This window comes from Sturnira hondurensis, unplaced genomic scaffold (genome assembly GCF_014824575.4).
Source record: "Sturnira hondurensis isolate 20B ecotype Veracruz unplaced genomic scaffold, ASM1482457v3 Scaffold0020579, whole genome shotgun sequence".
Classification (NCBI taxonomy): domain Eukaryota; kingdom Metazoa; phylum Chordata; class Mammalia; order Chiroptera; family Phyllostomidae; genus Sturnira; species Sturnira hondurensis.
Window position 1 is genome coordinate 7275501 of NW_028093210.1, and position 15342 is coordinate 7290842.

General features: G+C 44.8%; 1 protein-coding gene across 1 annotated transcript in view; it reads left to right on the forward strand.

The window, feature by feature from the left end:
- Window positions 1-6948, forward strand: part of ABAT (4-aminobutyrate aminotransferase) — an 85860-nt gene extending 78912 nt beyond the window's left edge. Inside the window, 3 exon segments of the mRNA XM_037029968.1 lie at window positions 5452-5482; window positions 5485-5553; window positions 6827-6948. Of these exon segments, the coding sequence (XP_036885863.1) occupies window positions 5452-5482; window positions 5485-5553; window positions 6827-6948 (222 nt within the window).
- Window positions 6949-15342: the final 8394 nt, after the last annotated feature.

Here is a 15342-nt window from a genome sequence, read left to right on the forward strand (position 1 = left end):
TTATCTGAAAACCCTAATTCAGAACAAATTGAACTTAGAAAAATATTATTATTCTCATTTTCTACATGAGAAAAAGAGGTTTGGGAAGGTGAGAAACAGCAAGGGGGCCAGATTTTAAACCCAGATATGCTTGATTGCAAAGACTATGGAGTGGTTAAGTGGGGCTGTTAAGACAACATAGACCTTCTAGGTAAATTTCTTTTTCTTTTTTTTAATTGTATTTTATTGATTACGCTATTACAGTTATCTTAAATTTTCCCCCTTGGCCTCCCTCCACCCAGCACCCTTACTCCCTCAGAAATCTCCCCTTCATTGTTCATGTCCATGTGTCATGCATATAAGTTCTTTGGCTACTCCATTTCCTATACTGTACTTGGCATCCTCATGGCTATTCTGTGGCTACCTATTTGTACTTCTTAATCCCCTCATTTCTTCACCCAGTTCCCCACACCAGCCCCCATCTGGAAACCCTCAAAACATAATCCATATCCACGATTCTTTCTCTATTCTTTTTTGCTTAGTTTTTTAGACTCAATTGTTGATGGGTATTTATTTTTCCTATGTATGTTCATAGTTTTGATCTTCTTTTTATTTCTCTAAAGGTTGTATTTATTTATTTTTAGAGGGAGGAGAAGGGAGGAAGAAAGAGAGGGAGAGAAATATCAAAGTGCGGTCGCCTCTCACGCACCCCCAGCTGAGGACCTGCCTGGCAACCCAGGCATGTGCCATGCTTTGGTTAGCAGGCCAGCCCTCAATCCAGTGTGCCACACCAACTGGGGTGAACTTTTTTCTCTTAATTTAGTCCCTTTAGCATTTCATATAATAATAGTTTGGTGATGACAAACTCCTTTAGTTTTTTGTTTGTTTGTTTGTTTGTTTGTTTGTTTTGTCTGGGAAGCTCTTTATCTGCCCTTTGATTCTAAATGATAGCTTTGGTGGGTAGAGAAATCTTGGCTGTAGGTGCCTGCTTTTCATGACTTTGAATATTTCTTGCCAATCCTTTCTAGCCTGCAGAGTTTCTTTTAAAAAATCAGCTGAGCCCTGGCTGGTTGAAACAGGGAGCCACATATTGCAATTTCTTTCCCTCTCTTTCTCCCTTCCTTCCCCTCTCTCTAAAAATAAATGAAATGAAATGATGTGAAATAAAATGAAATGAAATGAAATAAAATAAAATAGAAATCAGTTAATAGTCTTATGGGAACTCCCCTGTAAGCAACTATTTTACTCTTGCTGCTTTTAAGATTCTCTCTTTAACTTTAATCTTTGGCCTTTCAATTATGATGTATCTTGAAGTAGGCCTCTTTGCATCCATCATAATTGGGACTCTGTGCTTCCTGGACTTGCATGTCTACTTCCTTCTTCAAATTAGGGTAGTTTTTTAATTATTTTTTCAAATAGATTTCCAATTTTTGTTCTTTCTCTTCTCCTTCTGGAACACCTATGATGAGAATATTGGACCCCTTGCAGTAGTCCTAGAGGCTGCTCATACTTTCCTCATATTTTTTGATTCTTCTTTCTTCTTGTTGTTCTGGTTGTTTTTTACTTCCTTTTGTCCAAATCATTGATTTGATTCTTGGCTTCATACACTCTACTATTGATTTCCTATAAATTGCCCTTTATTTCAATTAGTGAATCTTTCATTTCTGGCTGGATCTTTTTTATACTGTTGAGGTCTTCACTAAGTTCCTTGAGCATCCTCACAACCAGTGTTTTGAACTCTGCACCTGGTATATTGCTGATCTTCATTTTGTGTAGCTCTTTCTCCAGAGTTTTTATCTGCTCTTTCATTTGGGCCATGTTTGTCTCCTTGTTTTGGCAGCCACCCTGTGTTTGTTTCTATGTATAGATAGAGCTTTGAATCCATGATGTGGTAGCGTGGCCTAAAGTGGTAGTTTTCCTGTAGGGTCCAGTGGCACAGCCTCTCCTATTCCCAAGATGGATACTCAAGATGTGCCTGTTGTGTGGGCTGAATACACCCTCCTGTTGTAGCTGAGCCTTGGATCTTGTTGGTAGGTCAGTTGGAGGAATTTACCCAATCCAATCAGCTACAAGGGTTGGCTGTAACCACTGACCACCAACCTCAGCCCTCTGTGGAGGATCAGCTGTGCAGGGGCAAGGTGGTGGTACTTTGATATGGTCTAAGGTCAGTCCATGCATGGGTTCTTTAAAAGGAACTGCTTGGGGCTCTAGCAGTTTCTTCCACTGACCTAGCCCTCACTGGTCTTTGTAGCCAGAAGTTGTGGGGACTTACCTTCCTGAACTGGAATCCTGGGCTTGGTTGACTAGTATAGGGCTGGGACCCTTTTCTCCTGAGATATCCCTCTTGAATTTATATCTACCACATGTGTGTGAGAAAACCAGCTCATTCTGTGTGCACCCCTCCTACTAGTCTGGGTGAATGTGGTATCTTTAATTCCATAGTTGTCACACTTCCATTCAACTCAATTTTCTGAAAGTTCTGAGTGATGGTTGTTCTATATTTTAGTTGTAATATTGATGTGGTTATGCAAAGAGGTGAGCCATGCCTGCCTATGCCACTATCTTGACCAGAAGTCCTCTTTTTCTTTTCTGGGGTGGATTTGCATTTGAATTGATGTTGGGCAGGGACAGGTACTAGAAAAAGCCTCTGCAATGAGTCAGGCCCTTCCTTCCTGATGGGGTGCTCCTTCACCATCAGGGGGGCAGGAGAAATTACTGGGGCAGGAGAAACTACTAGTTGCCTTTATTTCCCTAGTTGATGTCTGAGCCCTGCTTACAAATGTTAATGCAGCCAGGGCCCAGTCTGGTGGGGATCTGGATGGTGTGAGCTATCATAAACATGGCTGCTCCCTGTCCAGATCTGAAGACAGTATTTCCCAAAGAGGTGTCCACTGATGGTCCTTGGCACCAATTCAGCTGCCAATAAGAACCCTCAATTTGGAGGTGAAAAATGGAACTTCATTCAGGTGCAAAATAGCTCAAGTGTGACACAGCATGTCTGTGAGGCAACCCAGGGTCAAGGCCCCTCTCCAACCACCCAGCTTGCTCTGTTCAGCTTACAATAACAGGTAGAAAGGGAAAGTGCACTCTCACAGCAAGCAGGAAGCTGGTTTATATAGATAGAAGTCCCCACCCTGAATGCTAATTGATTTGTACTAATGCAAATGAGGACTCCAAATCATCACAGTTTGAATGGTCTGAAGACCCTGTCCTGATTGGTCAGAATCAAGCCACTCTGATTGGTCGAAGATATTCAGCTCTGATTGGATAGGAAAAGCCTCAATCTCATTGGTTGAAATAGAATTTCAGGAACTTCTTTATAAAGGCTGGCTTTGGTGGCACAAACAAGAGTGCAGGCAGGCAATTCAGCACACTGGACGGTAGTTCTGTGCAGGCTTTTGCATGAGGCCCCTGTGTAGAAATGGCTGCTAGGCTCTGGTTTTGTTTGGGGTTCTTTTGTTGTTGTTTATTTTTTAATTTGAGTCAAGTTAGCCACCAGGAGCTCTTCTTAGTAGGTGTCTTCTTTCTCAGGGTGCACAGTGGGTTCCATATGCAGGATGATACCACAAAAAAGGCTTCCATGAAAACATTGCAGAGCCTCTTAAGACTGACATCTTTGCTTTTAGAAGCCCTGAGCTGGCTCATTTAAAGGAATGGGAGCAGCTAGGCATCCTTATCAGGGCATTAAAAAGCTATAGGCAAGAAGGAGCTAAGATTAAAGGAATGCCCTAAAACAAGGACTAGTCAAATGGGTGAGACAAAGGATGCATATAGATATAAAGGCCTAGAGGCAACATTCAAAGCCACTGAGTGAGTAGCAGATGGGGATTTTCACTCCTGCATTAATTAAAGTTACTGTGTGTCTGTGTGTGTGTGTGTGTGTGTGTGTGTTTGTGTGTGAGAGAGAGAGAGAGAGAGACAAGGGCCACAAAGGGGTGTCCAACTGGATGAGGCTTTGTTTCTGGCCTCCACACTCTGATGGGAGATAGGAATGTGTTCATATCACTGGTTCCCAGCCAATTCGCAAGTACAAGGATGAGTAGAGTGAGTGCTGGATTGACTTCTGTGCCTCACTTCCTCTAATGTGGAGACCAAAATGGGTCCTTCACTAGTGCTGTGGAGGATCAAGAACATGCATATAAGTGCTGAGCAGAGTTCCTAGCATATCTGTGGGGCCTTTATTATCACCTGAATTCCTACCAAGGGGCTGTAACAAGATGACACTTGTCCCCCATCTCTGCCACCAGTACCTGAAATATTGTGGGTTGTCCAACCCCCCTTTGCTCTCTTTCACATGGATGATGGAGAGTGGGGAATAACCAAGATATTTTACTCTGGGAGACTATATTCACTTCCTGGAGCTGCTGTAACAAACTACTACAAACCAGGTGGCTTAAAATAAGAATTTGTTTTCACCATTCTGGAAGCCAGAAGTCTGAAATCAGGGTATCAGCAGCATTGATTCTTTCTGAGGCTCTGAGAGAACATCCATCCCAGGCCAGTCCACTAGATTCTCGTGGTTGCTGGTGGTCCCTGGTATTCCTTGTCTCATAGTGCTTCCCTGTCATCTCTGCTTCTGTTCTCACATGGTGTTCTCCCCTCTCTGTATGTGTCTGTGACCAAATTTCTCTTTTCTTATAAGAATGCCAATTGTTGGATTTAGGGCTCGCCCTAATCCAGTATAATCTCATCTTAACCTAAATACATCAGCAAAGACCCTACTTGCAAACAAGGTCACACTCAAGTTCTAAGTCAACATACATTTGGGGAGGAGCCACTATTCATCCCATTACAACTCCTAANGCTTAGAGTTATTGGCTCTGGGACTTTGAGTTCTTCTTGAGCCATCCTTTGGGCTATTTGTGCCTGTTAAGTAGCAGGAACGGAGCCCTAGGTTTTCACCAGAGCAGGGCAACTCAGTCGCTGGGTTGTGACGTTGTATGTGGGGGCGGTGTCAAAGAGGGACAATGGCTTCTCTCCAGTGCCCGCCACCGCAGCCGCAGTCGCCACCGCCGCCGCCGCGACCCCCACCAGCACCGAAGCCACCACCGTCACCAGGGCCACGCGCCCCGCTCCTCGGCACGCGGGTGTGCCACCACTGTCAGCCCTCCACCACTGGGTTTGCCCCCTGGGGCCTGTGTGGTCCGTCTCACTGTGCGAGAGCGTGCGACCTTGGTCAGTCTGTTCCGCACCCCGACTAGGTCCGGGCTGCCTGCGCTCCTAGATCTGCCCTGGCTGACCCAGCTCTGCTGCTGGTTCTGCCTCTTACCGTCCTCGTTGAACGGTTCGTAGCTGTCGGACGTCCGTATAATTCGGTTTTCTGGCTTCTGGATGTGTGGTAGTTCACCAAAACTTTTGTTGTATCCAAACTTGGTTGTGGGAGAAGGCACAGTGTTTCCACCTATGCCTCCATCTTGGCGGAAGTCCCAAGGTAACAGACTTTGATGCCAGCCTTGTTTCCTCCATTGCCAGACCCGGTACCCCCAGTTCATCAGCAGAGTAAGAGACAAGGCACCTTTCGCTCCTTTGATGAATCCACACAGAATAAACTCATTTTAATAGCCAGAAACAAAGGTAAGGTGACCAGAAGTGGAAAGTGGGCTTAATCAGTACCCCACATTACCCTGGTAGGGGAGTGCAGATGGCATACAGGGCTGAAGACACTCTGAATTTTCTTTCTCAAAAGAAGAGAAAGTTACTAGGGGGATTTTCCTTATGCATTAATTCATTCACCAAAAATTCACCAAAGAATTGGCACCAACATTAGAGACCTAATGATGATCAAGACCACAAGGGTCCCTTCCTTCAAGGAGCTTACAGTCCAGCAGGAAGAGTGATATTAAAGAGAATATTTCATGAACAACCAGCTGCATTTATAAATCCTAGGAAAGAAGAAAAAGGCTAAGAGAGTGAATAGCTGGTGGAAAAGTCCAGGACATCAGAGAAGGCTTCCTTGAGGAAGTGACATTTTAACTTATGCCTTGATGGATGGACAGGGTTTTACTCGGTGCAGAAGGTCAGAATGAGCATTCTGGGCAGAGGGAGGGACATGTACAATTAGCTGAAGCAGGAGGGAGCTGGAGAAACGAAAAGAATGGGGTATAATTGGGGACCAATGGGCTAGGGAATGAAGTTGGGGAGGGGCTATCAGGCCCACATGGTGTCCACCTGTGGATGAGGTTAAAGATTCTGGACTTTTTCCTAAGAGACATGAGAGGCCATGGGAAAGTTTTGAGTGGGGGGATATAGTGGTGAGGTGAGAGCACCTACTATGTGTTGAGAATGGTCTTGCACTTGTACCATTTTATGGAACCCATGTACCAGCCCTGAAGAGTAGGGATGATTTCCCTCCTGCTTAAAAGAAAAAACTGAGTTTCAGAGATGCTGAGCAACCAAGACAAGGACACCCAGCAAATCAATGGTAAAGTCACCCTTGAAAATAAGGGGTCTGTCCCTCTTGAGTGACAGCTGAGCCCAAAATGCATGCTTTTAACCTGCCTTTTTCTAATTTACTTGTTTGCTCATTTTCTTTCTCCCCTACACCATGAGTTTCTGGAAGGCAAGGACTCTGTCTCAGGATTTCTCTACCACCAGACCTAGTTAAGGGGCAGCAGAGCAGGCATTCAAAGTTGGAAAGAAGGAGGGAGGGAAAAGAATGCTGGATGAGATGGATGAAGGAAAAGAGAGAGGTAATGCAGATGGAAGGATGGATAGGACAGCCAGAAGCCTGGATGGAAAAAATGACATGGATGGGTGGGGGTAGCCTGGTGCATAACCACCCTCCTTGTTCTCACAGTTTGTGACTCTGAGCCCAAGTTGTTAACCCACCTCCTGCCATTTCTTTCAGGTGTGGTGTTGGGGGGCTGTGACAACAAATCCATTCATTTCTGTCCCACCTTGGTCTTCAGCGATCACCATGCACACCTGTTCCTCAATATTTTCAGTGACATCTTAGCTGACTTCAAGTGAAAGCCATTTCCACTACACTCTGGGAAGCACCTGATCTCAACAGTTGTCAAATTAATTAGTTTGCCTAATTCATGTTTTCACTTAAAGTATCAGAGGTGAATGCAAAAACAGGAGGGTGGTGAGAGGGGAGGGGACATCTTTGGTGGCTTGTGGGAGGGGAGAGAATGAAGGGCCTGGTTTTGGTTTCCTCCATGCAGAGCCAATAGTGACCATTGGTCTAAGCTCAAAAATTCTGTTTGAGCTCCAGTCTGAGGATGGGCCATGAGGGTCCCAGCCATTCATCCGCCCATTGCGAACACCAATTTCTTTGGAAACCAGCCAAGGAAGTAACACTTGCTCCTGGGAAGGGTAGCTGGGGCCCCTGGGCTCCAGTTCCCCTCAATGCCATATTCTGTGATCAAGAACGTTGGCTCCCATCCTGGGTGGTGTAGCTCAGTGGATTGAATGTGGGCTGCAAACCATAGGGTCGCCAGCTCAATTCCCAGTGAGGGCAAATGCCTGGATTGCAGGCCAGGTCCCCAGTTGGGGGTGCATGAGAAGCAACCTCACACTGATATTTCTCTCCCTCTCTCCCTCCCTTCCCCCTCTCTAAAAAGTAAATAAAATCTTTAAAACAAAACGTATTTAAAAAAGAACGTTGGCTCCCTTGCCCTATGCAAACATATTCATCCCTCACCCAACCCGTGGAACTCCGAGCATGTCCAAGCACAGTCCAGTGAAGGACAGGACAGATCATATGAAGGCAGGATTGTAGGGACGTTAGGATTGAGCTGGGGGTGTGGAAAGGGGTCTTCTCAAGACTTCAGCCACTCCTCCCTGTACATCTGGGGATTCTTCTGATCTGTGACTTCTGCCCTTGATGGGGCTTTGGAGACTGCACAGGTGGCATCATGGATGTTTCTTACTTGATGTCCACCACCCCTCCCCCAGGCTCTTTCCCCGTTAAATGTCAATTGAGTCCTCTGGAAACAAAACTGTAGCCTGAGAAGGGGACACACAGGGGAACATGTGAGCTGAAGGATCAGAAGCACAAGAAGCTCATGCTCCCTGGAGCATGAGCCCAGGGTCTGGGACAGGTGACTTCTTCCTGTCTCTGAGTCACCTGGAGTCTGCTTTTTGGACTCCTCACCCAGGAGGCTCTTTCTCTAGGTTTTGTTCACCCTTCTTTGCTCCACTTCTGAGCAACCGTAGGAATAGCTTTCCTGTTCTATCAAAGGCACTCAGTTGCTAGATTTCTTCTTGAGGGAAGCATGATGAATTAAAGGCACCAGAGGTCCATGAAGGAAAAAAATTAGGCTGTTGGTTCAAGGTGGTTTCCTTGTCCTTGCCACTCCAATCAGAGGTTTTTCTAACTGGAATGAGTATGGAGATTATCAGGCACATGGTACTTGAAGGCTTAACTGTACCTTGGCTGAGGCTAAGAGAACTCTCCTGAAGGATAGACTTTCTTGGAACTGATTTAAGTTCCTACCATCAGGCTCCTAAAAGGAGCAGCTGGTAGTCCCACAGCACTGAGGACTGTTTAGCAGGGAGATGAAGAAAGTCTGGCTTGTTGCGTTCTCTCTCCAAAAGGAAGCCACTTCATCTCCCAATGCTTTGCTTGCCCATTTGGGAAGACGGACATATCAAAGTTCTCCATTCAGCACTTTGCTCTTTTAATAATCATCCAAAGATCTCAAAGCAGTTTCTTTCAGCTTACACTCTTCAGCAGACTTGATCTTCCACCTGTTTTTGTTGAGAAGGAAAGGCACTAACATGCCTAACAGGCACAGACAGATCCATGAGTTCCTTTTCGCTTTGCATTCTTGCAGTCAGTGCTAAGTCATTGCTTTAAAGGAGTTCTGCTGTGTTTAAGGCCATTGACACTGCCGACTAAGTGGAGATCTATGCCTCCCCTTTTCTGTGAGGTTTCACTTTTTTGTATATTTATTAAATCATTCACTCATGAAACTGGAATTGAACACCTGCTCTGTCCCAGGCCTAGTGCTAAGCACTGGGATTACAAATGTGAAATAAAACATGATCCCTGCTCTCAAGGGATTCACATCCCATTGTGGACAACAGACTTTTAAACCCATAATTAAAGCTAAGTGGCAGTGCTATGACAGAAGTATGTACAGGAGCATCAGGAAATCAGAGGGAGTGCCTCAATCCACCTAAGGATCAGAGGAGGTTTCAAGAAGAAAAGTCACATTTGAGCAGGGTTTTGCAGAATGAGCAAGAGTTCACCAAACAGGCAAGGCAAGGAAAAGTGTTGCAGAAAGGGAACAGCATGTGCAAAGACCTACCAGTTCATGGTCTCGCACCTTTCACTGGGGAAACAGATTCAAGGCCTTGTTCAACAAACAAAACACAAACCAAAGCATAATTCTTTTATTGGCATGAGTATGATACCTACTGAGAACTTCAGCACTGGATACAAACATACAATAAGGGTTCCTGGAGTCCAGAAGGCTTTTAAACTAAGGCACAACCAGAAACTTGGCTCTCTTTGGTGGAGAGTGGCTCCAATATTTTGTTCTCTCCCCAGAGGGCATTGACAGAAAATGAAACCACTTTATCTAGAAACTCATTTCCAGACTTATGCACTCCTTAGCAAAGGAAGTTATTCTTGTAAAACTTTTTAAGCCATTTACCAAGTTCTTACTGGCTTGCAGAATAAAGAGTTCCTGAGACATCTGCTTTTGGGGGGATCTGGATGGAAAAATGTCAAGATAAAGAATTCCCAGCACAGCTAAAGATTGTAGGAACTTGGAAGAGGCTGGTGAAAATTTGGGGTGCCCGGGGGCAGTGGACAGGGTACCCTGTAGGACAGAGCCCAGGGAGAAGTGCTTCTGTGGTGAGGGACTGGAAATGGATCCATCACACATTAGTGCCAGAGTTTAGTAAATGTCTCTAGCAAATCTTGTCACTTTTACAGAAAATAAGGTCCAGTAATAGTGCATTTTAGCATATCCTCCCTTTTATTATAAATGGGTGTTTTTAAATAATTTTTACTGACACTCAGTAACCATGCAAAATTGTGCACATTAATATAGCTATACTTATCTATCTATATAGTGTGTGTATATACATATTAGCTCATGGTAGAAAAACCACAGCTAGGGAACATCGCCAACTTACGCATACAAAGTGATCTTGTTTACAGTATTCTGTTGACATTGCCAATAAATGATAAAGAAATTAACATGTCACAATGTAACTGATGACCATATGCACAATTCCATAAATACTTCCTGTGTTAATCAGTATTGTTAAATTTTAAAATATATATTTATAATGGAAACATCAGAGTGAATGTGGCTTTCTTGATTGAAAATGGTTTTAATTATTTGGCAAGTACTTATTAAGTACCTATTAAATATACCTCTTAGGGATGTCTTCAGGGAACATTCTACCTGCATTGGGTGTGAGCCATTAATTTCTTTAGGGCTCACAAGGACATACAATGTGATAGGGATGGACAAGGTATGGTACTTACTCTCGGTTCACCTTCCAGTGTAGCAAAGGTCGTATCAACACAGCGTAAGGACCAGGATACAGGAGGACCCTGGACGCTGTACATGCACAAAGGATTGGTCCTAAGTTGGGTGGAAGTTGAGCCCCTGAGTTTCCTCCTCAACGTTGAGCAGGAACTGCTCCAGGGACACAGAGTGGGGAAGGAAAGCATCCAGTTCAAGAGAATAGCTAACTGAAGGGACAAAGATGGGGGGATACAAAAGGCATTTCTACATTGTTCAGCATGACTAGATCACAACAGGAGAGATTTCAGCACCCCCTGGAGACGAGGCCAAAGAAATGGGCAGGGCTCCAATCCAGAGGGCCTTCTGTGCTGTGCTGAGGGCATGGGCCTTCCACACAGTGATGCAGCTACTAAAGGTTTGGAGCAGGGGGATATTTCAATGTGCATTTCAGAGGTTGTCCTCCATGTTCACCATGACAAACAGGGAGGTGCAGAGATGAGTCGGGCCACTGCCACCATCAAGATGACTTGGGAGTCTAACCAGGACAATAATGGGATGAATGGAAAGGAAAGGAAAAGCACAGAATCCAAAACATACAGGACAGTGACTTTCAACACTGCATGCACTTTAGAGTCACCCTAAAGAACTTTTTAAACAATCTTAATGCCAGGACCCTACCCCAAACCAATTAAGTCAGATTCTCTATGGCCAACAAAGGTGATAAGCTGATGACCGACTAGAATCAATAGGGAGACTCAGAAGAGATGCTCAGTAAACACCTGCAGAAGTGACTTGGACCTTCATCCTCCTGGTGTCCTGACCTGGAAGCAGGGGTGGTGGGCTTTCTCACTTCTGCTCCCAGATGTCTCAGTGGCCTTCCACCACCCTTATATTTCTCACCTGTAAAATCTATGGCTTGGATCACATGCTTTCCAAGGTATCTCCCAGCTCTGAAATCTGACATGTCTATGAAACAATTGACTTGAAAGGCAGTATCTACCATTAAATGTCTTTTTAAATCACTCATAATAATTACTGTTTCCTGAGCATCTACAATGTGCAACCACATTCTACCGCTGCTTTACAATTTTCACAAGAAACCTACGAGCTATGTACTTGTATGCCTGTTTTCAATGAGAGGAAGCTGAAGCTCAAAATCACAGTTTGAAGTCAGGATACACATGGATGTATGAAAGATAGAACATGTATAATCAGTGTGTGTGCCTACATGTGTGCCAATCCCATGGTTAAGGATAGAGACTACCAATGACCTTTCTCACAGTGGCCTGGTCACTGGCCTTGGTATGTGGATATGAACTGGTGAGTTTTCGGTATGACATCCTAAACATACAGGCCTAAGGCAGGTGCGTGGAAGGTGCCAGAACCTCAAGGATGAATATTATTTTTAAGAACAATCATTGTTTTCTATTTTCTGCACTGCTCCGCTGAGGAAGCAGGATGAAGCAGAAGAGTGACCCAATTCAAGTTGCTGGCTGGATGACCTTGAGCAAGTCACTTCACCTCTTGCAGCTTCATCTGCAAAATGAGGTTGATAACAGTAATGCTCACTAACATGTAAGCCAGTCCCCTCAACCACCCTTAGTGGGTGCTTTTATTATCATTGCTTGACAGGTGAAGAAACCAAAGTCCAAACAGACACTGTATAACTGGCCCCACGTCACAGCCAGGGCTGGGATTCAAGCAGGCAGGAATCTTGCTTCAAAGCCACATGCTTCCCCCTACATACAACTGTCTCTCTCCAGCTCTTCAACTTGAACAGTTGCTTGGAGGTTTACATGTGGTAATTGCTTGGCATATAGTAGGTGCTAAATGGAAGATACTTCCTTTGCCACTTCATCTGTGAATAGCGTTGCACATGTGGTTCTAAACTACATATTTCTGTCAGAGTTAAGTTCCCACTTATAAATATTAAATCTAATTCCCAAAAAAGGTAAATTCAACTGGACATCCTGGAATATATTTCAACTGCTAATAAGGAAAACGGATGTTTTGTCACCACCTGGTACACGCATGGCCAGATGGTATCGGCCCTGCTTGACTAATTCTGATCAGCCAAGGTTTTATAGTTGAATGATGCAGAATTTTTTTAAAAAGCCATAAAAGTTGGACTTTGCCTGTGAATCAAAGGGGACTTTGCTTTCCATCTGGGGACTCGAAAGCCCTGAAACCATAAAGCAGCAAAAGGAAAACTCCAACCCTGGTTATTCAGGCAACTCACCCCAGCCTAGCCCTGCAAGCAGCTAAGTTCACCAGATGCAGGGAGTGCATTAAATATGGTCATTTAATGATGGGCTACAATGGGATTTTTTTACCCTATGACAATGTCCCATTTTTGGTAACCAGTGTAGGAAGGACCACAGATCTCAGCTGTGCCCAGTGTGAACATCCCCAGCTAGAACTGACCTCACCCTAGTGTGGAGGCCCGTCTTAGTCAGTTCTGGCTGCTGTAACAGAATACCTTAGACTGGATGGCCTAAACAGCAATTAACTACTCAAGTTCTGGAAGGTCAGGTTTTTGTTGAATACATCTTCCTGGTTATGTGCTCATATGGCCTTCCTCACTGCACCCAGTCTTATTCCCTTCCTACAAGGACATCAATCCTGTCATGAGGGCCCCACCCCCAAGGCCTCCTCTAACCCTAAACAACTCCCAAGGACCCACCTCCAAACATCATCACTTTAGGGGTTATGGTTTCAACATATGATTTTAGGGAGGACTAGTCAGTCAATGGCAACTACTATATGAGAACTGACATGCTACAGACAATAGCACGGTCTGTGGTGCTATGGTCTAAAGCAGACCATAGCATCTAAAATGATATATAGCGCAGGAGCGGCATGGAGGGGCACAAAACCCACACTGTTCTCAGCAGACAGGAAGGAAAACCAGTCCACAAGGGACACGGTTACATCCCACTGACACTCTCAGTGACTGAATGTTTCCTGTCAACCCAGTTCCCCAGTCCAGAGTGGAAATACATAGTCGACAAATTACCTAGAAAGCTGACGTGAGGAAGAAAGGATGGAAGAAGACACTGTGTTTATCACATTTTTCTTCATGTTAAGACACATGTCAAACTCTTGAAAATTTTAAATACTAGGTTACAGAGTTGAACCAGGAGCTGCCCTTCATCTCATCCACTGCCTTCAACCCTGAAAACTCTCCCCAGAGGTAACTGCTGTTCACGATTTGGAATGTATGCATTTTTAAAACACAAGATCACACAAGACAATATTGTCCTGCAATTTGTTTGTTCCACATAACATTACCCCATGGTTACCTTTCCACATCAGCAGATTACATCAGTCTAACTCTGATTAAGGGCCATGTAACATCCCATAATATGGATCTATCAACATTTTATTTTTCAATTACACATTGCCAACATTTAACTGTTACCTACTAACAGAGACTTAGCTTACTTCATTTTGTTGGTACTATTGCTTTGTTTTGCTGTTAGAAACATTCAGTGAATATTCTCATATGGATGCTTGGGTATCTCTATGAGATGACTATGTTGGAATTGTCAAAGAGGCTAATCACCAATGTAGCCTCTTTGCTAATGAGGCTAGATTTTGTCAAAGCGGCTAATTCCAACACCTGAATCCACAGGATACTTCCATTTTGAGAAGCTGCTGCTTGGTTTTGGGGAAGGGTAAACCCCACAAAATGATTTTCAAAACTTGGGCTGCCTTCAAATTAGCACAAAAACACACATGCCCAGTTTCTACCAGAACCTACAGGGGTTCAACACACGGTAGTTTTGCTCTCTTTGTTGATTTGGGATTTTTTGCACAGCTCCCAGGTGCTGCCCTACACATGTGGTAAAAGCCCTAACCCGATTCCCATTCTCACATGGAGAGGTATGATTTTAGCTCAGGAACAAAGGAATGGATAACACATTTGTTCTATGTGCCACCTGCTGGTACTACAGAGCAGACCGTGCACTAGAACAAAAGTTCTTTCATATCAAAGCCGGTGAGAATCTGGGCTCTCACCTCCCAGTGTGGTGAGACTTCCTCCCAGTGACTGTCAACCCAGGCTACACATGAGAACCACCTGGGGGGCATGGTCACAGGCCTGGGTAACATTTTTTAAAAGCTCTCCAGGTGATTCCACATATGGAGCCAGGGATTGAGAACCTATTCTTTAGGCAAAGAATTGGCCCAGGCACACACAGTCCAGAGACATCTGATGTGAGAGCCCCAAGCCCTCTCTGGGTAGTGAGCACTGTCTTGCAAGGGTGCCATGTTGCATTCACCAACCGCGAGATCAAATGTCGGAGACTTTCAGGGTTCCAAAGATGTTACTTTATTGGCCAAGTTTAACCTGCGCAGGGGCGAACTCTCCAAAGTGTCTGGAGACATGGTACCCGCAAGGGCTGCAAATGAGCATCAAGCCAAACACTTACAGGCTTACGGTTTTATGGAGGCGCGCTGGACACAAAAGCAGATGTAGCAGTTAGTGGTTGGCTCAGGGGCACAATAGGGTTACTGATTATTGGTGAGTTAACTCGTGCACTGGCTCGTGCTCCTTTACTTGATTGGTCAGTTGAGCTTGTGCACAGGGGTAAAATTTCCCTCCCTAGTAACTGTCCAGATGGCTATCTGCCTGACTAACCTTGTTGCTCTTACACCACATCCTGGAACACACCCCGCTCTTTGGGTGTGTCCCGGAGCCTCTTTGCGTTAGTTAGTAAAACACCTTTTGCTTCCTTACAGCTATGTTCTGGCTAGTTCCCCTTTGCCCTCAACATGCCACATTTGCTTGATGACTTGCGCGCCCGTCGTGTAGTTACCGTCTGGCAGGACCAAATGACCCACTTCCAGGTTTCATCCCAGTCCAGTCTGCTGCTGGGTCTACCACTCCATCACCTCTGAACTAACACTTAATGTTTGCCCTTGCAGG